Here is a 25,481-nt window from a genome sequence, read left to right on the forward strand (position 1 = left end):
GCAGCCAAGGAAGCCCCGCCCCCAGCCCCGCCCCCAGAGCGCCAGACACGGGTGATGGTTAAAAAAATTTCGGGTTTTATTGTTTTTGCTAAACAATACTAAAAAATTTTTCCTTTTTTTTTTTCTTTTTTTTCTTTTTTAAATTTTTAACTCTTCTAAAGGCAGGGCTTGAATTGTTTGATTTTGATCCATTTCTTAAAAAAAAAAAAAAGGGGGGGGAGGATCGTGGCAAAAAAAAAAAAAGGAAAATAAAAACTTTTTTTAAAAAAAAAGCAAAAAAGGGGCAAAAAAATAACAAAAAAAGAAAAGGGGAGGCGGGGAACCCAACCCGAGGCCCCGGTGGGGGGTGGTGGGGTGGGAGGGGGGTGGTGCAGGAAGGGGGGTGTTTTTTGCCACGATCCTGATCGAGAGAACTGCTGGAAGCAGAAAAATATTTAAAGAACATTTTAATATATATTCATATATATATTTAAAGATAAGAAAAATAAGACTAATTCAAGCCTTGCCCTGTGCAAACAAAATTAAAACGAGACCGCGCTGGTCACAAGGGTCCCGGTTCGGCCACCGCAGTCAGCTCGTTACTTTTATTTTTGGGGGGTTGGGGGGTGTTTTTGGGGGAGGGAGATGGGTGGGGGGGTGGGGGAGATGTTCCTTCGGGACAGGCAGAGAGGGGGTGACAGACCCCCTTTAGAAAAGTAAAGGGGGGGGTTGGCAGCAGGGGAAGGGGGAGGCAAAAAGGAAAGAAACGTCAAAAAAATAAAACTAACAAAGTCTGACTGGCCGGTAGGAAAGAAAACATGGCGGACAAAAGAAAGTCTGTTAGTCAAGTAATGCGTGAGCTTTTAAATTATTCTCTTTTCTCGTTTGTTTTAAAGTCTAAGGTTTGGAATCGGTCGAGCTCCCCATTAACGAGCTCGAGGAGAGAGAGGAGGAAAAAAAAAAAAAAAGGAAATAAAAGTTGAACCCCCGCTGCCGCCGCCCTCCCGCCTCCGGCGAGTCGTGGCGGGGCGGTGGGGGGGTCCCGGCGCCGGGAGGTGGGCCTCAGGACGAGAGGGAGGTCTCCTTCTGTGTCTGCTGTGCTTGTGAACGCTGCATTACCTTCTGGCTTTCCACGTCTCGAAAATGTTTCTCCACCTGCCAGCGGGGAGGGTGGGATGGGTAAGGGGGGGGGGGGGGGGAAGGAAAGGGGGGTTAGCGAAGGCAGGGGATCCCAGGGATGGGCTGGGGATCCTCCAGGGGCAGGGAGGGGGTCCTTGGGATGGGAAGGGGATCCCCCGGGGCAGGCAAGCCCACCCATGGGTGTCCCCAGGGATGTGACGCCCTCCCAGCATCCCCAGTGCCACCAGACCCCCCTGCCCGTACTCACTATTTTGCGTACGTGACTCAGGGCACTTCCCTCTTTGCCTTTACAGTTTTCCACTTGATAGGGAGGGGCGATAACGACTTCTTCCATCACAACTATGTTCTTCTCCTGCCATTTACAGTCTTTAATGCTGCGGGGAGGGGGAAAAAGGATCAGCAAGGCAACCACGGGAGGGTCTGGGCCACGCTCCCGCACCCTCCAGCCCCTCCGAAAGCCACCACCCAGCCCTGCCAAGGGTCCGAGGCGGGTGCAGGAGCCACCCGGTACCTCCTGGGTAGCCAAGCAGAGAGGGGTGCGAGCCCACAGGCACGTGGCTGGCAAGGAAGGGGCAAGGGAGCCATCACCAGGCCCTCAGGGGCTCTGGCCAGCGCATCCCAGGGCACGTCGGCAGCGTGTGGTGGCGAGCCCAAGGGACAAGGCGATGTGAACCCCCTCCAGCTCCTTCCACCCAGCCATGCTGCGCCACCGGCGGCTCCCAGCCCACGGCGCCGGGGCAGAGCGCAGGAGGCACCGACGAGGGGGACTTACGTCTTATGTATAGTCTGGAAGAGCTGCTGTCCCTCCAGAGAGACACCAGCGCTAATTGCATACGCCTGGCTCATCTTCTCTTCCTTCTCCGTCCGCGCTTTGTTGGCAAGCTGGAGGGGAGACAAAGAGAGAGGGAGCTCGGCTGAGCGGCGGTGAGAGCTCTGAGGGGACGCAGGTCACCCCCGCAGATGCAGCTCGCTGTCCAGATCGCCAATTAAACGCAGATAACGACGAACATGCCATTTCCACCCTCCCACCACACCTCTCTCCTCACATGCTGGAGCGCCGCACGGATTTGAGGCCACGGCTCAATTCCTTTTTGAGTCACTGCCTGTGTCCGCCTGGTATTTCAGACATGTGGGGGCCGCCTTTTTGCACCCCCCTGTTCAGGCAGAGGGATGAAGTCACCTGCTGGGGGCCAGATGCACAGCCATCACCTTCCCCTCTGCCTTTTCCTGAATTAATCGCTGCATTTTAGGTCCAAACCACCTTCCACTGCTCGCTGTTTACTGAGGGGATGCGGATGGGAAAGACGAGCCCAGAGTAACCATTATGTTAGGGCTTGCAGGGTGTAAATGCCTTGTACAGACCACACAGGAGCATGAGCAACCTTATTCCAGAGCAGTTATTCTGTTCCACCCCAAAAATAACCCCAAAACCAAGCAAAGGGGGTTACTTGGGAGTCACCCCGCAGCTCACACCGTCTGTGTGTGGGGAAGTGTGATTACGCTGGCAGGGTCCTGGAGTAGAGAGGGGAAATCCCAACCCCGGCGTCCCCCGAGTTAAATCCCACGGCCGTGGGAGGAGGAGAAGGAGCTGCAGCTGCCTGGAGGCAGGAGACGGGCAGGCGGCGCTGGACCAGCCGCCTTTCCCCGGCTGAAGCTGCCGCAGTGGAAGAGCCACATTAGCATTGCCACCCACGCCGGCCCTCCTCTTCCTCCTCATCCTCCCCGGAACGGCCTCACGCCTGCAGGGGCTCCCCAAGCCAGACTGGCTTTCGCCGTGCTGTGTGAGGATGGCTTCACCCTTTCTAAAGCCCTCTCTGGGTAGGGAAAGCCCGAGCTCCCACTGAGCGGGGACACTTTTTGTAGCAAATAACACTAATAAGGGCCAGGCTTCCCCCTCGCAGCCAGCCCAGCTCCTGGAACGGCAGCCACTGGGCAGACACAGCCCATTGCAGCTGCTCTCCGTGCCCAGGCGAGCGGGGCTCGCTGCGGCAGCGTTCGGCTGCTCACCGCGTGCTCCCCAGCCTCTCGGTGAGCAAGGGAAGCCTTAACAGGGGGACAGAAGTAGGGATCTCTTCTTAACCCTGGCACAAGCTCGCTCCGAAGCTACCCGCCTCGTTCCACGTAGGAATTGCTTTCTCCAAGACCACCAGTCCGGCTTCCAAACTGGTTTCTAAAGACTAGGCGTAACGTTCCCCAGTAAGTTTCCTTCATCCAAGTCAACGCAGGCGACCGCACCGACACTTCACCCGAGCAGGGCTGCTCCCCGAGGCCGGCGTACCTGGTTCCCCCAACCGCCCCTCATTCCATCGCCTGCACCAGAGCTTTGGGGACAGCCCCGCGAGGAGGCGGGTGATGACAGGCCATCTGCGAGGAGCCATGAAACCCGAGAGGCGCGGATGAAGAGCAACCTCATCCTCCCGCTTCTAGCTGGAGCACATCAGCCCTCACCCAGAGCTGGCTCACTTGCAATGTTGCTTAGTTTATTAACTGAGTGCCAAGATCCAGGGTCCCCTCGCTCTTGCCTTTCCCCTGCAATAGGATGTGCTCTCCCTATTCATCGCCGCTATCCCCGCACAAGAAGCAAATTGGACGTGCCGAGGCTCCAATTTCCAGCCTCCCTGATCCAAGCGTTCAAAATAGCCTCCTTGTTCCCAGCGCAGCTCCCGCGCCGCTTCACGCCCCCCCTCCAGTGAGCACCCGAAGGCACCAGGGCTATTGAAGGCTCGGATACGCACCTTGTGCGACGGCGGAATGAATGAATGAGTCACTTCCCTATTCTCGTCCCTATGAATGATGGAAAACGCGGCAAGAAGAACCAGCAAGGGCCACCGAGCGCCGTGCCACAGCCCCCCACCGCCGGGATAGCCCCCCGTCCCACTGGGGTGCCGGCAGCCTGGTGAGAAGAGCCAAGCATGGCGAACCCCAGACAGCAAGTCAAGGGGATCCCTCCAAAACCAGGCAGCTGACCTCTCCCCAGCACGGTTGCAGACGGCGCTGCCACGCAGCCAAGGCTGTGCCAAGGTCCCCTGGCGGGTGCCAGCCCCCCGGCGGGTGCCAGCCCCACAGGGCAGGCTGGCGTCCCCAGACTCTGCAATGACATCCCCCTGCACCCCCACTGCCGGCAGCAGGGAGGTCCGAGCTCAGCCCGACCCGGACCAAGCTGCTGCCAGCCCTCCGTCGCACCGGCATTACCTCCTCGCCCACCTCTCGCCTGCTCTTCCAGCCGCTCCACAGCTGCCGGAGCTGAACCGCACACCACCCTTCTTCCCGTGTCATCATTCAAAAGTGTTTTCTCCCCCCAGATTTTCACGCTGCATCCCTCCTGAAGCCTCCCCAGGGGAGTCTGCAGGACACCTCTCCCACAGCAGCCTCATGACAGCCACCTGCAGCCGACAACCCGCTCTCCCCCTGCCCGCACCTTCCACCGCCACCAGCCAGCACCCCTGCCCTCCTCCACCAGGGGCTCAGACCCCCGCCAGACTGGGCCCCCCACCGCCAGATCCTGCTGCCTTCCAAGCCCAGCAAGTCTTGCGGTCCCAACATTTTCTCTCCACTAAGGACCAGGCAGGGCTGAGCATCTCCTGGGGGCTCTGCATGCTTTCCAGGGCCTTCCAGAGCAGCAACGGCTTGCCATGGAGCACCACAAGCACTCCTGTGTGCCAACAGCTCCTTCTCCCAGTATGGCCAGTACCAGCTTGTCTGTATTCCAGTCCTGCAGCACCACTGGATCCCAGCTTGGCTGTTCATTGAGATGTGGGTCAGAGGGACATGGAAAACCCTCCCATGACTGGAGACGGGGACACAGACACACCAGTGGATGGAAGTCAGCGTGTAGCTGCTGAAGATACTACTTGATTTGTTTTTTTTTTTTTTCTCCATGCCTAAAGGCACAGCAATTATTTTGATGCTGGAAAGTCTGAGGCGAGTATTTGAAGTCAGGCGGTCGGTTTTCCCCTCAGTGGGCCCATCCACCTCCCGGCTGCGCTCCCAGCGATGTCACTCGATTACAACGCACAGTCGCATCTTTACGGTGGTTGTGTCATTTGAGACCTCCACCAACGTGCTAATCCGCCGAGAAGGAACCCACAGGGGCTACGGACGCCCAGCTGGTGCCACCCCCGCGACACCGACCTGCAGGCAGAGCCTGCCTGAGCCTGCCTGCCAGGAGAGGAGGTTTCCCCGTGGGATGAGGAGGTGACAACTGAAAAGCCCCACAGCCAGACCCCACACCCGGCTTCCCCGGAGCCTGCCTGTCTCCAGCTGTTTCACACCAGCATCAAGAGTTTGCCTTCACCTTCCCTTTTTTCAGCGCCATCACTGGGAATCAGAAGCGATCCTCTTCCTGAAGGAGGCACGAAGAGCAGTTCCTCAAAATTCAACTAACTGCACGAGTGCTTCACTGCTCCTGCCCGCTCCCCCGCCATCCGGCTTCACCCCAAATAAATCTGGTTCTGAAGAGGACCAAAGTTCACGTGGAGAGGAGGCTGCAGGCAGAGAGGGCACCCGCCAAAGCACAAACCCCATCTAGCGTCATCCACGGGAGCACAAAAAGTGCTCTAGTGCGTTCTTAACCCAGGATCTTGGAAGAGAGACCGCTTGGAAGGAGCGGCACAGGCTCCAGTAAGCAGAGTACCAGCTTCAGCTGTGCCCACCTTCTCTGGAAGGTTTTGATTTGAGCATTTGAGTCATTTGCTGTCAGGGAAGAGCCTGATGCACATTTACAAAAGGCTCCACCCTCTGTTCACTCCGGCCAGCAAAGCACTACGTCCCTCTACCAGCAGCACTGGGGCTGCTGTGGAGCCAGGACGATCAAGACCACAGAACTTTTCCTGAGCGAAAAGGTGCTCTGCAGCCTCAGCGTTACTGAAAACACTCCAGAGGTCCTGACGCTGAAATTCTTGGTCAGCATTTCAACTTGCACCCACTTGCCAGCACAGAAATCCACGTTTACCCCTGCTGCAGGAGGCCGGTGTGCAGCGGAGCAGCCTCCAAAGAGGGCACAGGGCTCGGCGCAGGGCAGAGCCACCCACCGAGCTCCCAGTACGCACCTTCAGCACCTCCAGTGCTTTAGCAGGAGGATGCAGCGTCACCCAGGCAATTAAACCTACATTAAACCAGGCTAGAAGCTCCAGCCAACACTGGAGCAAACAGTGTAAATCCAGACCAAAGGGTGCGCAGGTGCCCAGGGGAGCAACAGGACCAGCTCCCCAGCCGAGCACAGCGCCCAGCCCCTTGTTCAGACTCACATGGACTGACTCTTGAATGAAACAAAGCCAGGAGTTCCTTCTCCCTCACCCAGGGCCTCAGCTCCCTCTCTGAGCAATCCCGAAGCAGAGAGGGACAGCCAGCTGCTGCCTCGCTACAGAAACCCCAGCAGATCACAGAGACTCAACACACCCAAAACATCATCAACTCAACCTTAACGGAGCTGTGTTAAGCCATGATCAAAGTGGTTGATTTGAAGTTTAAAATCTACCCGGTCCCCAACAGGGACTTCCCCACGCGAATCCCTCCCTCCCAGGAGCAAACACCTCCGAGCCCGTGAGGGCAGGTTCTTACCTTGCTAACATTGAGTGAAGCTAAAGGAGGAGGCGTTTCCGTGCGGTCATTAATTATTTCCACTTCTGAAACATACTGTAAGTTTACAAGCAGGATATCTGCGTGATTAGGCTTTCCACTGGAAGAGGGGCATTCTGGAGGGGAAAAATCATTAAGGAAAACAAATCCAGGAGGAGACATTTACAGGCCTGATGCACAGAGCTGTGCAGGAGCAAACCGGGAGAACATTTGGTTTTCAGTGAGTTCCTCCACCACCCCGTCCCCACTCAGCCAAGCACGGGGTCATCAGTGAGACCCCAACAACATCAACCATTTCTTCTTGGATCTGTTTGATGCCGATTCAGTTTTCCTGATTAAAGCAGGAGTTTTCCAGCCAGTAACTCCTGTACCCCCAACGCACACGGCCTGCGATGCTGCGTGGTCTCCTCCAAAAATGCAATTTAGTCCCAACCGGCCGGTGAGGCACGGTGGTGCTGCTGCCAGGGCCCCAGCTGTGGTGCTGCCTGCTTCCCCGCTCGCCACAAGCGCCAGCCAATGAACGCTGGTCTGCACAGGGAAGTGAACCAGAACAACCACCGTACCTCAAATTTGCCCCTTTTATACCATAACTATTTCCTCTTGCAGGCCGTGGCTAAGCCAGAGCCTCCCCGGGAGCAGTCCCTAGCGCGGATGGAAGAGGAGCTACTCGGCAGCTCCGTGGGAAAGGCCTCCTCGCCCTCGCACACCTCCCGGCGGCACCTCAAACGCAGCACGGTTTGTTGTGGTCGGTATGGCAGCACGACTGGCAAGTGTAAATGAGACAACAGTGCACCACCCCCAGAGAAAAAAAAAAAGCCCTTCCAGAGCTGACATTAATTCCTGCGCAATCTGTTCCCCAGGAGGCTGCATCGTTAGCCCTCCGCTCCCTCAGCTGCTGCAAGGAGCAGAGAGCATGGCTTGGAGAGCCTCTACGACGCCAACACCATCTCCTCCTCGGAAGAGATGCTCACGGAGGTCACTTTTCCTCTCCTCCGGTCCCCCTGAGCCTGGCTGTGCAGGTGAAGCCCTCCCTAGCAAATGCCTTTCAGTAAAGGAGAGAAAACGAGGGATGCTCAGGGAACTCTGGTCTCTTCCTTTGGAGGGATGAGATGGAGCATCCCCGCTTAGGGAGGAAGAGCCAGGCTTAAGGCAAAGCCAGAACGGGAGCTCTCAGCCCTCTCCAGTGCAGACCAGCAGCATGACACACTAAGCCAACCTGTTGGACATCATTTCACTTTCCTGCAGCACCGACTTGGGCCTGGGGAGCTTCACCCACCCTAACTGCACCAGCGCAAACAGGACCTCAGCTCGGGACAGGTCCCCAGTCCCCCTCCAGAAGTGCATCACGCCCAGCACCCAGCAGGGCTTTTCCCATTGCATTTCTCCCAGCTCCAGCATGCAGACATGAACCCCTCTCATGGCTCCTCCATCACTCACTGCTTCCCTCCAGAACCCACCCCTGGGGCCTCAAGCACTCTTCCAGCCCCCTTCCAACACCAGTCCCTGGGCTGAGCATCCACCTTCCTGAACTCCCCGTGGTCCCTCTGCTGTTCTCTAACAGCCCTTTGCTTTCACCTTATTTGCAGGTTAAAATGAGAAGCACATCCTTTTTTTTTTTTTTCCACATTCATATTGGTTTATATTTTAAATCCCCAACCACTGCATTGCTGCCTCTCCTCTACACAAGGCCCAGGGCAGCCCCAGACCCCCCATCCCCTCCACAGGGCACTTCTCCTGGCCCTCCTCACCCCCCCCAACCTGCCCCTACCCTCCTAAAGGGCTCCCCATGTACCCAGGCCCACCCCATAAGGTTCCTCTCACAGGGGTCCCCAAATTTCCCCTAAACCCTGCAGGCCCCCCCTACTCTCAGACAACCTCACCTTGCCTCCATGGCCTTCCCTTAAATCCCCACAGGTTCATTGAGAGCTGCCCCCCCCTCCTCCAAATCCCACAGGGGTCTCCTGACCCCCATTACACCAATACTTCCCATGGGACCCCCATCCCCCCCTAAGCCCCACCCAGCCCTGCCCACCGCACGGGATCTCACCGTGCCTCCAAGGCCTCCTGCACCCCCAAAGAGGTACCCACCCTCCTCAGGGCTCCTCCTGCCCTCGAGACCCCCCCTGCATGAGAACTCCCCATCCTCCCTGAACCCTGCAGGGTGCCCCCCCACCCCCGCAAGGGCCTTCAAGGCCTCCCCTAAAAACCCCAGAGCCCTGCAGGAGACCCTCAACCCCAGGCCCCTATGGAGCTACTCAACCCTCAACCCCCTGTAGGGCTCCCCCCAGAACCCTCCTATATGGCACCCACCCCAAACAACCCCACCATAGGGCTCCCCAATAACCCCACTATGGGGCTCCTCACCCCTCCCAAAACTGTCCTATAGGGCAGCCCTGTCCCCCCAAACCTTCCTATAGGGTGCCCCACTTGCCCCCATTAACCCCACTATAAGGCTTCCCCCCCATAACACACTAAAGGGCCCCTCACTCCCCCCCAAACCCCACTACAGGGCACCCCACTCCCCACCATTAACCCCAATACAGAGCCCATCCCTGCCCCTCAAAACGTCCCTATAGGGCACCCCACTCCCCCCCAAACCCCACTACAAGGCACCACACTTCCCCCCCAGATCTCCCTATAGGGCACCCTACTCCCGCTCTATTAACCCCAATATAGGGCCACTCACTCCCCCCCAAACCCCACTACAGGGCGTCTCACTCCACCCCAAAACCTCCCTGTTGGGCCCCCACATTAACCCCAATATAGGGCCCCTCACTCCCCCCCCAAACCTCACTACAGGGCGCCCCACTCCCCACAAAACCTCCCCATAGGGCCCCCCCCACCAGACCTCCCCCCTTCACACACACCTCCCCACTCCCCCCTCGAGACTCCCCCCCACTCCAACGCCCCCCCAGCACCACGCCGCCCCCCAAAGCCCCCGCCTCCCCCCAGGACCTCCCCCCTCCCCTCAGAGCCGCCCCGCTCCCGGCGGGCGGGCGGCGGAGGCCCAGGCGGGCCCTTCCCGGGGCCGCAGCCGGGCCGGCCGAAGCGCTGCCGAAGGGATACTGAGCGCCAGCATCTTGCTGGGATAATCGAAGGCGACCACCTCGCCCTGCAGGCGCTGCTCCTGGCAGGTGCGGCACGACACCTGGCTGCCCACGCTGAAGTACTCGCCCGGCGCCGCCATCTTCTCTCAGCCCCGCAGCGGCCGCCGCGGCTCGGCTCGGCCAGGCGCGGCGCGGGGGGGGGGGCGGGGCCGCCGCGCGACGTCAGCGCGCGCGACGAGGGGCGGGGTGACCTTGGCCGGGGGGCGGGGTAGGGGGGGGTGGGGGCGTCGTCCCCCACGTGGTTTGTCCCTCTCGCCGCACCGTAGCCCCGCCGGTGCCGCGGGGGCTGCTGGGGGATGTAGGCGGAAGAGGCTGGGTGAGAGCGGGGGGGTGTGGGGAGAGGGTGGTGAGGGAGACCCTCCTCGGGTAACACCCCCGCCCCCAGCCCCGGTCCCGCTGTAGCGCGGGGAGCAGGTTCGGGTGTCCCCGGGAGGGCCAGGCCGCTCCGGCAGCACCGGGTGGCTCTGGGGATGCCCCAGGCCTGGCCTAGGGGAGGTCCGGGCCTGCTCCAGGGAGACTCCAGGCCTGGCCTAGGGGAGGTCCGGGCCTGCTCCAGGGAGACCCCAGGGAGCCCTAGAGAGGCCCCAGTTCCGTTCCAGGGAGACCTCAGGGACACCCCGGGTCTGCTCCACGGAGACCCCAGGAAGACCCTGGGTCTGCTCCAGGAGCCTCAGTGAGACCCCAGGGAGGTCCTGTGCCAGCCTCAGGGAGCCCCTAGGGAGGCCCCAGGTCTGCTCCAGGGCAGACCTCAGGGAGACCCTGGGTCAGCTCCAGGTGAGCCTCCAAGGGAGACCCCAGGAAGACTCTGGGTCTGCTCCAGGGAGACCCTAGCTGAGACCTCAGGGACACCGTGGGTCTGCTCCAGGGAGGTCCTGTGTCAGGCAGGGGCCCTGAGGTCCCGGAGCCCCAGGGAGCCCCAGGCAGGCCAGGATGTGCCCCCCGGGACCTGCCCATGCTGGGTCAGCCTGGAGCAGCTGTCGGTCAGGGCCCTGTCTGGTGCCAGTCCCCAGCAGACAGCCCCGCACACGTGGTGATGCTGCCCAGCACTGCCGTCCCCTTGGAGCCACCGAGGTGCGGGTGGGATGCAAAGGTTGAGAGTCCTTTGTGGGCAAACTTCAGGTGGCGAACAGCTCCCTGAAGCCATGCCAGCGCTGGCATCGGGCACCAAGGCGTCCCTTGGTGTCACACCGAGCACAGGAGCGTGACACCGCCCCAGGGAGCCACCTCCCACCCCCTTCCCAAGGTCTCTCTCTGCCTGTCAAGCGGACTCTGTGCAGAGACCTCAGCTCTAACACTCCCTCTCTCCCTCCAGCCTTGCGCAATGGATGCCCTGCACATCGCTGGCATCCGCTTTGCAGAGGTGCTGCAGTCCGGGCCACCCTGGCTGGAAAAGTTCTGGATCTCGGTGACCTCCCTGGCTGATCCCAAATGCATCTTCACTGTCTGTTTTCCTCTCACCTATTTTCTCGACCGCAAGGTGGGGGTGTCGGTGTTGTGGACTGGTCTGGTGTCAGAGTGGCTCAACGTGGTTCTTAAATGGTGAGGGGATAGCCCAGGGCCTCTGTGACACCTGGTGACACCCCGAGGGCTGAATGGTGGCACGTTCACAACAGCAGAAACACAAACGAGGGCTCCGCTCAGTGGGCAGAGATGAGGGCTGCTCCTTGCCTGTGCCGCGCTGAAAGCGTGCAGAGGTTTTGCAGGTCACCTGAGCCGCGGTGATGCATCTGCAGGCATTCGTGGCAGAAAAAACCCCAGGAGCCGTAAGAACTGGCAGGGATCCTGCCCTCCTGCTGCTGGCTTCAGCCCTCGGGTCCACAGGGATGGGCGGTGAAGGCACTGGGCTGCGTTTGGCTGTTCACCGCTCTCTGGTTTCTCTCCCTGCCAGGTTATTATTTGGGGAGCGCCCATTCTGGTGGGTCCATGAGTCAGGGTTCGCCAGCAAGGAGCTGGTCACACTGCGCCAGTTCCCTGTCTCCTGCGAAACGGGTCCGGGTGAGTTATGGGTGAAAGTTTTTCCTCGCACCTCCGGTGGGCCCCGGGATCCGTAGGGAAGGGCCACAGGAGCAGGGAGGCCCCGGCCGGCCGGGAACGCTGCAGCTGGAGGGTGCTGCTGGGCTGGCAGGACGCCCTGAGCGGGAAAGCCGTTTGTCAGCCAGCGCCTCGCAGCAGAGCAAATGAGTGAGCGGCGGGGAGCGGGCCCGGCGCCACGGCTGCTGGCACGGCGTGCGCGGCACGGGCAGCTCCAGGGCCAGGAAACCCACGGGAGAGTCTGCCGGCAGCAGGGACCGGGGCACCTCGCTCGCCCTTTCCGCCTGGCCTCCCCTGCCCACAGAGCCCGCATCCCTGTCTGGTTATTTGGGCAGGGGACCATCACCCCGGGACACCAGCTTGCTCCATCCTCATCCTCGAGCCGAGCCCACAGTGCCGGCTGTGGCTGTCAGCCAGGAGGGAACCCAGGACGCAAGCAGGGCTGCCTGGCCGCGAGGGCTAGGCGCAGCAGACGTGTCCCCAGCTCTCCTGGGTGACCCCAGGCACTCGCCCCGCTGGGACACGCTCCCCCCCCGACCCACCGTGTTGAGCACCCTGTGCTTCCTCTTCACAGGGAGCCCCTCCGGCCACTGCATGATCACGGGGGCAGCCCTCTGGCCCCTTGTCACCGCCCTGACAACGCTGGCATCCAGAAACTGCAGGAGGTGAGTCCAGGGACTGGGAAGCCGTCACTTGGAAATCCCCAGAGCACCTTTTGGAGGAGGGAGGTGCAATGTGGGACACTTCCCCAGCAGGCAGCAGCCACGGAGGAGCGGGAAGGTACAGCCAACAGCCTTCCCCTCCCAGCGGGGCAGCGCCTGGGGAACACAGCTCTACCCTGGCAGCTCTGGCTGCTGCAGGAACAGGCTGCAAAGCCCTGGAGGCTCCCCCAGATCCCCCCCGAGCTGCTTTTCTTTTGCTGCCTTCACCTGTGCTTTACTCATTCCTCCAGCCAAGCAGGTCCAAACCTGCCCTGCCTGGCACAACACGCTCGGGAGCACCGAGCCAGACCCGAGAGCTGCCTCCCAGCTGCTGACCCTCCTTGCCTTCCAGCCTGGTGGTGAAGCTGATCCCCTTCTGCACCTACATCCTGCTCCTGCTGGCCGTGGGGCTCTCACGGGTCTTCATCCTGGCCCACTTCCCCCATCAGGTGGTCGGCGGCATCCTGGCAGGTGGGTCCCTCCACCCAAACTTCAGCGCCCACCCCTGGCCCAGGGTGTTTTGGGCACCTTCCCCTCCCTTTAAGGCTCCCCCAGTCCATCCCAGTACCCCAACCTGCCTGCCCTCACCATCCAGGGGCAGCCCTGGGCTGGGGGCTGCAGTCTCGCACCCCGGCCACACGCACTCTGCGGTTTTTTGTCGCCACCGCGTTGGCCCTGATGCTCAGCTGCTTCGCCCTGCACAGCCTGGTGATCGCCGCCGGCATCGACATCGACTGGTGAGCGCCTGGCATGGGGAGCTGCCCCCGGGGGTCCCTGGGGTTCCCCCCCCCACCCCGCTCACGCCTCTCCTCTTTCCGCCGCAGGTCCATCCGCCTGGCCACCAAATGGTGCTCCGACCCCGCCTGGCTCTGCCTCGACACCCGGCCCTTCGCCTCCGTCTGCCGCGACGCCGGCAGCGCCCTGGGGTTGGGGCTGGCCGTCGGCTTCCCCCTGCACCGGGGGGAGCGGTTGGACCCCCGGCAGCGCGTGGCCGGCGCCGTGCTGGCCTTGGGGGCCGTGCAGGGCCTGCACCGGCTGCTGCAGCCGGCGGACGTGGCCCTGTGGTACGGCACCAGCTTCCTCAAGTACGCCACCGCGCCCTGGCTGGTGGCATCTCTCCTGCCCCAGCTCATCCTCTCCCTCACTCGTCCACGGGGCTCCCCCCACGCCGAGTAGGGGTCCCCGCTGTAGGGTTCCCCACCATACCCCGGTGAGCCCTGTGCCCCCCCCTCCTGGCTTTGCCCTTGGCTGTGCCCATCGTCCGTGGCCCCTGGCCTAAGCACAGCCCCTGGCTCCACACCGGGAGGGCACCCACCGTCCCCCCTCCCTGGGACCAGAGGCCAGTTGTGTGACCCTCGCTGCGCTTAGGGCGCCGCTCCCCCCCGGAGGAGCAGGGACCCCCCGCAGCATGGGGCAGAGCTGGGGGTGCCCCTGTGCCCAGCAGGTCTGGGGACGCAGCACAGGGACAGCCCCAGCCTTGGGGTCACCCACAAACGTCACCACCTTCCGCTCCCCACCCCCCCACCGCCACCTTGCTCCCCAGCCTCCTTCCAGCTGCCCCAGTTCTCCCAGTTCAAGTTCCCCATGGGGTAGGGAGGGGAAGGGGCTGGGATCCCCAGCGCGCCGCGGTCGCCAGAGGGGCCACCGTGTTTCTAACCAAATAAAGGCATGGTTACCATCCTGTTACCACGTCCTTTAAAAAGCAGGGGGACGAGGCAGGGCTGGGGACCCCCGGGGCAGGGCAGAACCTGGGCTGGGGGGTCCTGGGTGGGGATGGAGGCCCCCCGCCCCCTCCAGCCAGGCTGGTCCAGCTCCGCACCCCGTCACCGCGGTGGATGGATGTTGCTGTAGGTGGGGGAACTGAGGCACGCAGGGCAATCGTGAAGCCCTGGGGGTGTCTGTCCTGCTCCGACGGGGACAGAAAAGGGGACACAAAGGCTCCAGCACCCCTGCCCAGTGCATCCCTGCCCCCCCCCCCCCCCCCCCAAAAATGCAGCGGGGCGCCACTGGGTATTGCCAGAAACAGTTTTTATTTATACAAGGACGAACATCGGTAACATCTTACAAAATACTCAACTGAAAACCATATCGAGAGCGCGCGAGCGGGCGTTGGACGGACAGAAAAGAAACCGAGGCAGGGCTGGGACAGGGGGGACGCGGCGGGGGGGGGACACACACGCACCAGCCCAAAGCGAGGCGGCCTCGCCCCCCTCCCCCCCCCACCGGGAGGCGGTTGGTTCCTACGCAAGGTGTTTTCGCCCTCCTGGGCTGGGGGCTGCGACCCCCCCACCACCACCAAAAGGGGAGGGGTGTGGGGGGGGGTCCCAGGCTGCCACCGCCACCCAACAGAGCCCCCACCTTGGCGCCACAGGCTTGTCCTCAGCGTTGGGGACAGACGGAGTGGTGTCCCCGCGGGACTTGGTGACACCCCATCCCATTGCCCCGAGCCAGGGTCACCCCCCGCCAGGGCCGGGGGAGGCGACAGGGGACATACCCTCACCCCCACCGCCCTGATTCGAGGACCCTTCCCCCCACCCCCCCGAGCCACCCCAAAACCCCCCGGAATAACTTAAAACATGAAGCGCCGTCCCCGTCCTCCCCCTCTGCCCCGGGACCGCGGCCGGTGCCACCCATTAAAAAAATACTATTAAATAATACATCTGTAATAAAATTATATACCTTTGTTTTGTGTGGGTTATTTTTTTTTCCTCTCTTTTAAAGCTAAAATCGCTCCAAGTCCCCTCCGGCTGGTGAAGTAACAGGAAAAGTAAAGTGGTTTTTTTCCTCTTTTTGTCTTTTTTTTCCCCCTCCTTTTTTTCTCTCCTCTCTTTTAGGAATGAACAAAGTTTCATCCCGACGAAGGCGCCGGGACCCGTCACCCATCGACCCGGGGTGACAAGGGGACGGGGCTCGTCCCCTGCGTCTCGTGTCCCCCTGCGAAACGGGGACACCAAGGGGGGGCGTGGGGGGGGGGGGTGGGGAACCAAAACAACTGAGAAAACCCAAAAGATCACAGGGAAATTAAGGCATTAAAAAAAAACTGACTTAATTAAAGGCACGAGTATTTCCCATCGCCTCCCCCCGGGGGGGGCGGACGCCGGAGCCGGGGAGGGAACGAGTGGGAGAAAAAAGAGGGAGAAAACAAGGAAAACCCCCTAAAAAAAAAAAAAAAAAAAAAAAAAAAAGAGGAGCCGCGGCAGGGACCGGGAGGGGGGGCCCGGGCAGCGACGGGGAAAACCTAACGGACAGACGGACAGAGGGACGGACGGAGGGGGCGGGAGGAGCGGGGGTGCTGGTGGAACCGATGCTTCACAAGAGACACGACCGCAAACACCGCGTGGAGCTGGGGTCCAACAGGACGGGGGGTGGTATTTTTTTGTGTTTTTCTCCTCTTTTTAATAGAAAAAGAAAATATTTTCCTCTTTTTTCTGTTTTTCCTCCTGGTTTCTTCCATTTCAGGTTTTTTTTTTTTTTGTCCTTTTTGTTTTTTTATGTTTTTTTTCTTCTTTTTAAATGTGATTTTTTTTTGTGTGTGTGTGTGTTTTTTTCTTCTCGGTGTTTCTTACTTTTTCGGAAACGGAAAAAAAAAAAAAACCCCTCGGCCGTGGGCGAGGGGCCGGGGGGCGGCGGGTCACAGCGCGGGCTCGGCCTCCATCGGCTCCTCCGCCGGCCTGGCCAGGGACAGAGAGGGCCTGAGCGGGGCCCGATCCTGCGGCGGGGGGGCTGGGCGCCCAGCCCCGGCCGGGGAAACCGGGGCAGCGATGCCGGGAGCTCGGCCCCGCGGGCTGGCACCGGGCACGGCTGCCTCCAGCCCCCCAAACCGCAGCCCCGGCTCCCCCCCCGCGTCCCCGGGTCGCACACGCCGATGTGGGGGGACACGCGTGGCTCCGCGCGCAGCCCCGAGGGACCCGCGAACCCCCTGAGGACACGCGTGGCTCCGCGCGCAGCCCCGAGGGACCCGCGAACCCCCCGCGGACACGCGTGGCTCCGCGCGCAGCCCGAGGGACCCGCGAACCCCCCGCGGACACGCGTGGCTCCGCGCGCAGCCCCGAGGGACCCGCGAACCCCCCGCGGACACGCGTGGCTCCGCGCGCAGCCCCGAGGGACCCGCGAACCCCCCGCGGACACGCGTGGCTCCGCGCGCAGCCCCGAGGGACCCGCGAACCCCCCGCGGACACGCGTGGCTCCGCGCGCAGCCCCGAGGGACCCGCGAACCCCCCGCGGACACGCGTGGCTCCGCGCGCAGCCCCGAGGGACCCGCGAACCCCCCGCGGACACGCGTGGCTCCGCGCGCAGCCCCGAGGGACCCGCGAACCCCCCGCGGACACGCGTGGCTCCGCGCGCAGCCCCGAGGGACCCGCGAACCCCCCGCGGACACGCGTGGCTCCGCGCGCAGCCCCGAGGGACCCGCGAACCCCCCAGGGACACGCGTGGCTCCGTGCACCCACACCCGCCCGGGGACATGCGCGGATCGGGGCGCAGCCGGGGGCATCCCAGGGGGCCGTACCTGGGCTGGGGGTCGGTGCCCCCCTGCTCGGCGCCCACCGAGAGCAGGGCCATGGCCGTCACCGTCTCGGCCTCCTCCGCCTCCCCCTTCTGTGCCTCCAGCAAGGAGCAGCCCACGGCCGCCGCGAAGCGCTTCACCGAGCCCCAGTGCTTGCCTGCGGGCACGGGCAGGGCTGGGCACGGCCCCCGGGCAGGGACCCCCGGCACCCCCATGGCGGGGACAGCCCAGGGGGACCCATGGGACTGCCGTGGTAGGGACAGTCCAAGGGACTCTGTGTCACCCACAGCTGGGACGGCTCCGGGGACCTCCCCGGGACCCCATGGAGGGAAGAGCCCTAGGGACCCCCACAGCAAAGACAACCCCAGGGACCTCCCAAGACCCCTCCCCCAGGATCCCAAGGACAGGAACAACCCCAGGGACCCCTCCAGGTGTCCCCAAGGCAAGAAAAGACCCCAGGACCTCCCATGGCAGGGACAGACCCACTGAGATCCCGATTGCGAGGCCAGCCCTGGGGATCCCTCTGTGCCCCCCCATGACAGGATTAGCCCCAGGGACCCCCGGGGACCCCGGTGGGGTCCGTGTGCCCCCCGGCCGCAGGGTCTCACTCTGGATCTCGATGACCTTCTCCAGGGTGGCCACCGCGTTCACGTTTGGCTTCTGCTGCAGGAGGGACGGATCCAGGGGCTCCAGCTGGGTGAACAAACCATCAAGACCCCCAAAACCTGCCACCAGCACCCCCAAAACCCCCCCTTTCTCAAGAGCAGGGATGGGACTGGAGCCCCTCTCATCAACCTGGGGGAAACTGAGGCACGCGGCACAGGGTGTGCACCCCGATACGCCCTGCGGGAGTCAGGGGGTGGCAGGGGGAGTCCCCACAGGTGGGGGGGTTCCCATGGGTGACCCCCATACCTCCAGGCCGAGCAGAGCGGAGACGCAGGCCTCTGAGGCGTCGCAGATGGCCGTCAGGTCGTGCCCCCCCTCCAGCGCCAGCACCACCCGGCCCCCCGCCAGCATCATCAGCTGCTTCGTCAAGTGGCCGAAACCTGGGGGAGGGGGTGTGTGACAAGCAGCTCGGCTGGGGTCCCCACCCTGGGGACACCCCCAGACCCCACTCACATTTGGCGGTGACGGAGTAGCCGCCGAGCGGGGAGAGGTGGCCCTCGACGGCGTCGAAGCCGGCCGAGACCAGCACCACGTCCGGGGAGAACTCGTTGGCGATGGGCATCACCACGGTCCTGGGGGGCAGCGGGTCAGGGCTGGGCACGGGGAGCCCCCCCCGGGCACGGGGACCTCCTCAAGGGCATGGGACACCCCCCCCCTAAGAACACAGGGACTCCCCCTAAGAGTGCAGGGACCCCCCTTCAGGACACAGGGACCCTCCCCAAGGCTGCAGGGACCCCCCTTCAGGACACAGGGACCCCCTTTTGGGCAAAAGGACCCCCCAAGAGTGCAGGGACCCTCCCCCCGCAAGCACAGGGACCCCTCCAGGATGCAGGGACCCACCCCCTCAGGACACAGAGGCCACCCCAAGGGTGCAGGGACCCCTCCTCAGGGTGCAGGACACGCCCCCCTCAGGACACAATGACCCCCCCAAGAGTGCAGGGACCCTCCCCACCAGAGCATGGGGACCCCTCCAGGATGCAGGGACCCACCCCCTCAGGACACAGGGACTCCCCAAGGTTGCAGAGACCCTTCTGAGGGTGCAGAGACCCCCCTCGGGACACAGAGGCCACCCCAAGGGTGCAGGGACCCCTCCTCAGGGTGCAGGGACCCCTCCTCAGGGTGCAGGACACGCCCCCCTCAGGACACAATGACCCCCCCAAGAGTGCAGGGACCCTCCCCACCACAGCATGGGGACCCCTCCAGGATGCGGGGACCCTCCCCCTCAGGACACAGGGACCCCCCCAAGAGCATGCGGATGCCTCCAGGATGCAGGAGACCCCCACCCAGGACCCCCACCTGAAGGCGGTGAGATACTCCACGTCCCCGATGGGGGGGTCGACGCCACCGGTCCAGGCGATGTTGATGTTGTAGCCCACTCCCATCCCGCTGCCGACCTGGGCACAGCCATAGGTGACCCCTAAAGGCTACAGCGGGGGGGGGGACACACGACATGGGGTGACCCCCACCCCCCCAGCCCCTCCCCGTACCTCCTCGGGCGCCCCACTGCCCGGGAAGAAGTTGCCATCGTCGTAGCGGTGGAGGGAGATGTAGAGGACGTCGGGGTCGCTGTAGAAGGCTTGCTGGGTCCCGTTCCCGTGGTGGATGTCCTGCCAGGGCAGCAGTGGCGTCAGGGACCCCCCACCCATGCCACGGGGCCCCCATCACCTGGGGGGGTCCCCGTCCCCCTCCCCAGGGGGGGCCTTACCCAGTCCACGATGAGGATCCTGCCCACGCTGAGCTTCTGCTGGAGCAGTTTGGCCGAGATGGCCACCGAGTTGAAGAAGCAGAAGCCCCTGGGCAGAGGGGACAGGGTGAGCACCGGGGTGGCCCCGGGGTGGCCCCGGGCACCCCCAGGGTCACCACCTTGCCCCCACCCCCACCCCACGGCGGGGTGCCGCCGGTACGGCCCCTCCCCACGGCCCCACGCTCACATGGCCGTGGACTCCTCCGCGTGGTGTCCCGGGGGGCGGATGACGGCGAAGCCGTTCTGCAGGGACAGAGAAGGAGACGTGCGGCACGTGCCCGCGTGTGCGGCGCGCGCCTGGGCGAGCGGGCAGGGGAGCGGCACGCTCACGAGCGCGCACAAGCGCCATGGCGTACGCCGACGCACGAGGACAGGACGCATCGGCAAGCGCGCACGAGGGGCGCCACGCACGCCCGCGTGCCGCGCGTGCGAGGGCACACACGCGAGTGCGCTGGAGAACCATCGCGTGCGTGCACGTAAGCGTGCACAAGAGCGGTGTGCACACCTGCAAGCTTGCACGGAGGCCATCACACCCCCAGGGAAGCACACACGAGGACACTGCACACGTGCAAGCGTGCACAAGGCTCACCATGCACACCCAGGTAAGCGTGCATGGTACCACTGCACACTCACAAGCGTGCTGGAGGACCACCACACGCACAGAGGTAAGCGTGCACAAGAGAAGCGTGCACGTGTGCAAGCTTGCACAGAGGCCATCTCACCCCCAGGGAAGCACGCACGAGGACACTGCACGCGTGCAAGCTTGCACGGAGGCCATCACACCCCCAGGGAAGCACGCACGAGGACACTGCATGCGTGCAAGCTTGCACGGAGGCCATCACACCCCCAGGGAAGCACGCACGAGGACACTGCACGACTGCAAGCTTGCACGGAGGCCATCACACCCCCAGGGAAGCACGCACGAGGACACTGCACGCGTGCAAGCTTGCACGGAGGCCATCACACCCCCAGGGAAGCACGCACGAGGACACTGCACGACTGCAAGCTTGCACGGAGGCCATCACACCCCCAGGGAAGCACGCACGAGGACACTGCACGACTGCAAGCTTGCACGGAGGCCATCACACCCCCAGGGAAGCACGCACGAGGACACTGCACGCGTGCAAGCTTGCACGGAGGCCATCACACCCCCAGGGTAGCACGCACGAGGACACTGCACGCGTGCAAGCGTGCACGAGTGTCACCATGCACAGGCTCGCTGTGCACACCCAGGTAAGCGTGCATGGTACCACTGCACACATAAAAGCGTGCTGGAGGACCGTTGCACGCCCAGGTGAGCGTGCCAGCCCACCCCGCTCACCTTGATCTCCCCAGCGGCCACCTTGAAGGCGAGCTCCACCAGGCAGCCCACCGCCATGCGCACGGCGCTGGACGAGTGCATCTCGTTCCACACCGTGTCACTGTCCACCTGCGGTGGGGGCGGGGAGGGGGACGCGTCAGCGGGGCCAGGCCAGCTCGGGGGGACCCCCCCCCCCGCCCCCCACATACTCACCCCGATGCCCCCGCACGGCAGCACCGCGTACATCTTCTGGCTGATGGGACCTGGCGGGGCAGAGAGCGCCGTGACCGGGGGCAGGGCTGGCGGGGACAGCGTCTGTGTGTCCCCCCAACTCCAAAGGGGGACGCGGGCGCCCCCCACCCCCAGCCGGCACCCACCCAGGAGCTTCTTGCTGTCGAGTTTCTGGCGGTTGAGGGGGCTGGTGCCGTAGAGCAGCGTGTGATGCTCCGAGTGCACCGTCTGGATCTCCTCCAGCGTCGCCTTCCTGCCCCGGATGCGCTGGGGAGGGGGACAGAGGAGTGAGGCCCCCGCCCCCTCCCCCCTGAAGGTGAGGAGGGGACCCCCGGGAGGCGGGGTGCCTCACCTCGCACTTGCCGAGGAGGCCGGTCTCCTGCAGGCGGGACCAGATGCTCTGGATGCGGCCGGCGTGCTCGGGGTGGATGTTGGTGTTCCCGCAGGTGCACTGGTGCTTCAGCATGAACGTGTCGTACACCACGCCTGCGCCGGGCAGCCACAGCGGCACGCCTGGGACCGGCCCCCCCCCCGGGACCCCACCCCTCCCCGGGGCACGGAGACCCCCCCCCAGGCACCCCGAGGGATGGGGGACCCTGTGGGATAGGGGGTTCCCATGGGACAGGAGCACCCTAAGAGATGGGGAGCCCCATGAGATGTGGGGACACCAAGGGATGGGGCACCCTGGGGAGCAGCGGCACCCCGTGAGATGTGGGGACACCAAGGGATGGGGCACCCTGGGGAGCAGGGGCACCCCGTGAGATGTGGGGACACCAAGGGATGGGGCACCCTGGGGAGCAGGGGCACCCCGTGAGATGTGGGGACACCAAGGGATGGGGCACCCTGGGGAGCAGCGGCACCCCGTGAGATGTGGGGACACCAAGGGATGGGGCACCCTGGGGAGCAGGGGCACCCCGTGAGATGTGGGGACACCAAGGGATGGGGCACCCTGGGGAGCAGGGGCAGCCCTGGGCACACCGAGGGACAGGGCACCCCGTGGGACGTGGGGACACCAAGGGACGGGGTACCCTTGGCCGCACCACAGGATGGGGCACCCTGTGGGACTGCAGCACCCCTGGGCCCACCAAGGGATGCGGCACCCCACAGGACAGCAGCCCCCCGCCCGGGACACCCCCCGCCGCCCCCCCATCCCCGTACCTGTGGTGAAGAGGTGCTTGGGGGGCCCGTCGGGCGCGGGGGGCTTGATGCCGGCGGTGGCGGGGGACGACTGGGTGCGGGCGAGGGCCGGGTGGGGCAGCGCCAGGATGCCCAGGGAGGGAGTGGGGTACAGCTGCAGCGGCGCTTCGGGGAACACCTGGGGGGGGCCCGGCCCCCCCGTCAGCCCCGGCGCCCCCCAGCCCCGGCCCGGCGTGAGGCATGGCCGTGTCCCCATCCCAGCCGGGGACGGGGTGGCCATGTCCGAGGTTGGGGGGGGGGGGGGGGGGGGGGGGGATGAGTCATGGCGGGGGCTGGGGGAGGGGGCTGCGGTGCGGGGGTGGCGGTGCCGGGAGGCCGGAGAGGGGGGTGGGATGAGTCACCGGCCCCTCCGAGTCATCGCTGCGGCAGCATGCGGGGGGGTGGGGGGGGGAACGTGCCCCCAGGTAGCCGGAGGGGGGGGACACGGCTGGCCGGAGGGCCAGGGACGCGCGTGCAAGGGATGCTCAGGCACACGATGCGCGTGCAAGGGATGCTCAGGCAAGAGTTTACGGGGGGCATTGAGGGAGCTGGTGATATTTGGTGTGTCCCCCCACCACTGATCCACGGGGCCCCCGAGGTCTCACCTGCTTGTACGTGACCCCCAGCTCGGTGACGTCGGGGACCCCGGGGCCCTCAGCCTCGTCCCCGCTGTCACCCGGCTCCTCGTGGGGCACCCCGCAGCCCTCGGGGTCCTGCAGCTGCTCCGGGGGGTCCCCGGCGTCTGGGGAGGCAAGAGCGAGGGGGGGGCCGGGGGGGACCCCACCACCCGGGGGGGGCGACTGCTGCTCCGTCAGCTCCTCCTCGGTCTCCTCGGGGTGGGTGGGGGGCTGCCGCGCCAGCTCCCCCGGCTTGGGGAGCAGCTGGGGGGTGGGCGGTGGGTGTAGGGGGCCAAACTGACCCCCCCTCAACGTACCTGCCAGCCCCACGGCCGTCCTGTGCCAGCCTCCACCCCGTGCCCCCTGCCATGCACTACAGACACCCCACACCCACCCACTATCCACCCCACGCCACCCTATATCCCATATCCACCCCATATGCACCCCACACGCCCCATGCTCACCCCATGTGCACCCCACACGCATCCCATGCCCATCCTATGCCCCACAGCCATCCCACAGATGTCCCACACTCCATCCCCACCCTGTATCCACCCCACAGCTACCCAATATCCACCCCATAACCACCCCATATCCACCCTATACCCCATAGCCACCCCACATTCGCCCCACACTCCATCCTCACCCTGTACCCACCCGACACCCCACAGCTACCCACTATCCACCCCACGGCCGCTCTATATCCCGTGCCCGCCCCATATGCACCCCATACACCCCATGCCCTACACCAGTCCCTCTCCCAGCCCCACGGCAGCCCCTGCCCCACCTTGCCCAGCTGGACCTGCTGCTTGTCGAGGAAGTGGTGCTGGAGAGCGCCGTGGGGCAGAGCGCCGTGGGGCAGGGCCTGGGGGCTCTGGGGCAGCGGGGACGACTGCGTGCGGCTCAGGGGCCGGTGCCGTGGCAGCTTGCTCACCGTCCGCACGCTCCCCGCGCGCTCCCCCGTCACCAGCGGCGACTGCCCGTGCAGCGGCACTGCGGGAGCCGGCCGCCATCAGCAGGGCGCCCCGACACCCCCCCAAAAATCCATCTGGGGGGGTGGGGAGGGGGTTTGCAAGCAGGGGAAACTGAGGCAGGGCAGGGGACTGACCGGCGATGAGGGTGCTCTGCTGGCGCGCTTGCTCCAGCAGCAGGACGTGCTGCAGCAGGGACGCGGGGCCGGCGGGGGGGTCCCCCTCCAGGGCCACCCCCAGCAGGCAGCCCGGGATGGAGGAGGTGCTCAGGAACTTGCCGGTGAGGGCGGCCCCGGGGCGCAGGGCGGCCACCCCCGGGCGCTCGGCCTCCGCCTGCGGCGACAGCTTGGGGGACGCCTGCGGGGGCAGAGGACGGCACTGCGGACCCCCCCGTCCCCACCCCTGAGCCCGCCCCCCCCGGCCCTCAGCAGCTGCACGTGGAGGCAGAGGGATGCTCCCACCCCTTGTCACCCCTCGAGGTGCTGGGTGACACCCCCACCCCAAAAACCCTGCACCCCGCAGCCTGGGAGCACCCAAACTGGGGACACTGGGGTGCTGCCGGTCCTCCCCCCACCAGCCTCAGCTTCTCTCCTGTGGGGAAACTGAGGCACAAACACAGCCTTGGGGGATACGGGGGGGTCCCGGATGCTGGGGTTCCCGGTTTGGGATCCCCCTCCTGCCCAACAGTCACCCCACGGGCACAGGGTCCCCTGTGGGGTGTTGGGTCCCCACGCCAAGCCTGCCAGGTCCCCAGGACACCCTTGGGGGGTACCAGGGCCTTGTGCCGTCTCCTATGGGGTCCCCACACTGCCCCTATGGGGTTCTGGGTCCTGGTGACACCCCCACGGGCTGCAGGGTCCCCACGTCACCTCTGTGGGGTTCTGGGTCCTGGTGACACCCCCACGGGCTGCAGGGTCCCCACGTCACCTCTGTGGGGTTCTGGGTCCCTGAGACACCCCCACGGGGCGCAGGGTCCCCACGTCACCTCTGTGGGGTTCTGGGTCCCCGAGACACCCCCACGGGGCGCAGGGTCCCCACGTCACCTCTGTGGGGTTCTGGGTCCCTGAGACACCCCCACGGGGCTCAGGGTCCCCACGTCACCTCTGTGGGGTTCTGGGTCACTCAGACACCCCCACGGGGCGCAGGGTCCCCACGTCACCTCTGTGGGGTTCTGGGTCCCTGAGACACCCCCACGGGGCGCAGGGTCCCCACGCCAAGCCCCCGCGCCGGCCCCACTCACGTTGAGGTGGGAGTTGGTGACGGTGACGGTGGCCTGCAGCCCCAGGGAGATGTTGGGAAGGGACGGGGACGTGTAGAGGCTGAGCTGGCTGGCGCCGTCCAGCGTGAGGGCTCGGTGCTGGGGCAGGAGCTGCTGTGGGGCGGGGGCACACGGCACGGGCATGCCATGAGCACACACACGCATGTGCCAAAACACGCCACGGATGTGCGCAACCTGCGGTTCTGGGAGCACAGGCGGGCTGCACGCACCAGGGCACACGTGTGCACCTGGACAGACACGCACCAGCTTCGTGCACTCGAGCATGTGTGCACGCCGAACACGCACACGCTGGTGGCACACGCCTGAGTACAGTGAACATGGCTGCATGCACCCGAGCATACGTGTGCGCCCTGAGCACGCTCACGGCACGCACCCGAGCATACGTGTGCACCCTGAGCACGCTTACGGCGCGCACCCGAGCATACGTGTGCGCCCTGAGCACGCTCACGGCACGCACC

The 25,481-nt window shown here is 64.4% G+C and overlaps 3 protein-coding genes across 12 annotated transcripts in view; 1 reads left to right on the plus strand and 2 right to left on the minus strand.

The window, feature by feature from the left end:
• Nucleotides 1–52: 52 nt before the first annotated feature.
• LSM12 (LSM12 homolog) lies at nt 53–9,937 on the minus strand. The gene is made up of 5 exons (XM_064473441.1): nt 9,763–9,937; nt 6,679–6,812; nt 1,892–2,001; nt 1,367–1,493; nt 53–1,134 (listed from the first exon to the last, which is right to left on the minus strand). Exons 1-5 carry the CDS (start codon nt 9,881–9,883, stop codon nt 1,042–1,044), a joined length of 585 nt encoding a protein of 194 aa, XP_064329511.1. The 5' UTR covers nt 9,884–9,937; the 3' UTR covers nt 53–1,041.
• HDAC5 (histone deacetylase 5) overlaps nt 2,681–25,481 on the minus strand; it is a 34,988-nt gene continuing 12,187 nt past the window's right edge. For 3 of the 8 annotated variants that reach the window (XM_064473435.1, XM_064473431.1, XM_064473428.1), the window contains 18 exons: nt 24,985–25,116; nt 23,882–24,101; nt 23,561–23,766; nt 22,762–23,037; nt 22,139–22,295; nt 21,333–21,466; nt 21,127–21,247; nt 20,963–21,012; nt 20,771–20,878; nt 19,637–19,692; nt 19,411–19,498; nt 19,193–19,312; nt 19,002–19,099; nt 18,159–18,277; nt 17,952–18,085; nt 17,648–17,732; nt 17,043–17,196; nt 14,547–16,227 (listed from right to left, as the gene is read on the minus strand). In XM_064473435.1, the coding sequence (XP_064329505.1) occupies nt 16,167–16,227; nt 17,043–17,196; nt 17,648–17,732; nt 17,952–18,085; nt 18,159–18,277; nt 19,002–19,099; nt 19,193–19,312; nt 19,411–19,498; nt 19,637–19,692; nt 20,771–20,878; nt 20,963–21,012; nt 21,127–21,247; nt 21,333–21,466; nt 22,139–22,295; nt 22,762–23,037; nt 23,561–23,766; nt 23,882–24,101; nt 24,985–25,116 (2,319 nt within the window). In that variant the 3' untranslated portion in view covers nt 14,547–16,166. Of the gene's footprint in view, nt 2,694–14,546; nt 16,228–17,042; nt 17,197–17,647; nt 17,733–17,951; nt 18,086–18,158; nt 18,278–19,001; nt 19,100–19,192; nt 19,313–19,410; nt 19,499–19,636; nt 19,693–20,770; nt 20,879–20,962; nt 21,013–21,126; nt 21,248–21,332; nt 21,467–22,138; nt 22,296–22,761; nt 23,038–23,560; nt 23,767–23,881; nt 24,102–24,984; nt 25,117–25,481 lie in introns of those variants that run through there. The other 5 variants (XM_064473436.1, XM_064473430.1, XM_064473433.1 and 2 more) reach the window with 4 other exon arrangements.
• G6PC3 (glucose-6-phosphatase catalytic subunit 3) lies at nt 9,738–14,213 on the plus strand. Of its 3 annotated transcripts, none has more exons than XM_064473438.1 (7): nt 9,738–9,830; nt 11,116–11,342; nt 11,692–11,798; nt 12,409–12,499; nt 12,888–13,006; nt 13,131–13,272; nt 13,360–14,213. In XM_064473438.1, the coding sequence occupies exons 2-7, from the start codon at nt 11,125–11,127 to the stop codon at nt 13,709–13,711; spliced, it is 1,029 nt and encodes a 342-aa protein (XP_064329508.1). In that variant the 5' UTR covers nt 9,738–9,830; nt 11,116–11,124; the 3' UTR covers nt 13,712–14,213. The 3 variants fall into 3 exon arrangements, with proteins under 3 accessions (XP_064329508.1, XP_064329507.1, XP_064329509.1); XM_064473437.1 differs by lacking the exon at nt 9,738–9,830 and adding an exon at nt 10,030–10,119; XM_064473439.1 differs by lacking the exon at nt 9,738–9,830 and adding an exon at nt 10,137–10,577.

This window comes from Phalacrocorax carbo, chromosome 25, assembly GCF_963921805.1.
Source record: "Phalacrocorax carbo chromosome 25, bPhaCar2.1, whole genome shotgun sequence".
Classification (NCBI taxonomy): domain Eukaryota; kingdom Metazoa; phylum Chordata; class Aves; order Suliformes; family Phalacrocoracidae; genus Phalacrocorax; species Phalacrocorax carbo.

Excerpts from the sequence above, each read along its gene's own strand:
- LSM12 (XM_064473441.1), bottom strand. The coding sequence starts at position 9,883 with ATGGCGGCGCCGGGCGAGTACTTCAGCGTGGGCAGCCAGGTGTCGTGC. Across the intron at positions 6,813-9,762 it reads CAGCAAGATGCTGGCGCTCA|AATGCCCCTCTTCCAGTGGA; the intron begins GTATCCCTTCGG and ends TTTCCCCTCCAG. Across the intron at positions 1,135-1,366 it reads TGAGTCACGTACGCAAAATA|GTGGAGAAACATTTTCGAGA; the intron begins GTGAGTACGGGC and ends CCCCGCTGGCAG.
- G6PC3 (XM_064473438.1), top strand. The coding sequence starts at position 11,125 with ATGGATGCCCTGCACATCGCTGGCATCCGCTTTGCAGAGGTGCTGCAG. Across the intron at positions 11,799-12,408 it reads CTCCTGCGAAACGGGTCCGG|GGAGCCCCTCCGGCCACTGC; the intron begins GTGAGTTATGGG and ends TCCTCTTCACAG. Across the intron at positions 13,007-13,130 it reads GGTCGGCGGCATCCTGGCAG|GGGCAGCCCTGGGCTGGGGG; the intron begins GTGGGTCCCTCC and ends CTCACCATCCAG.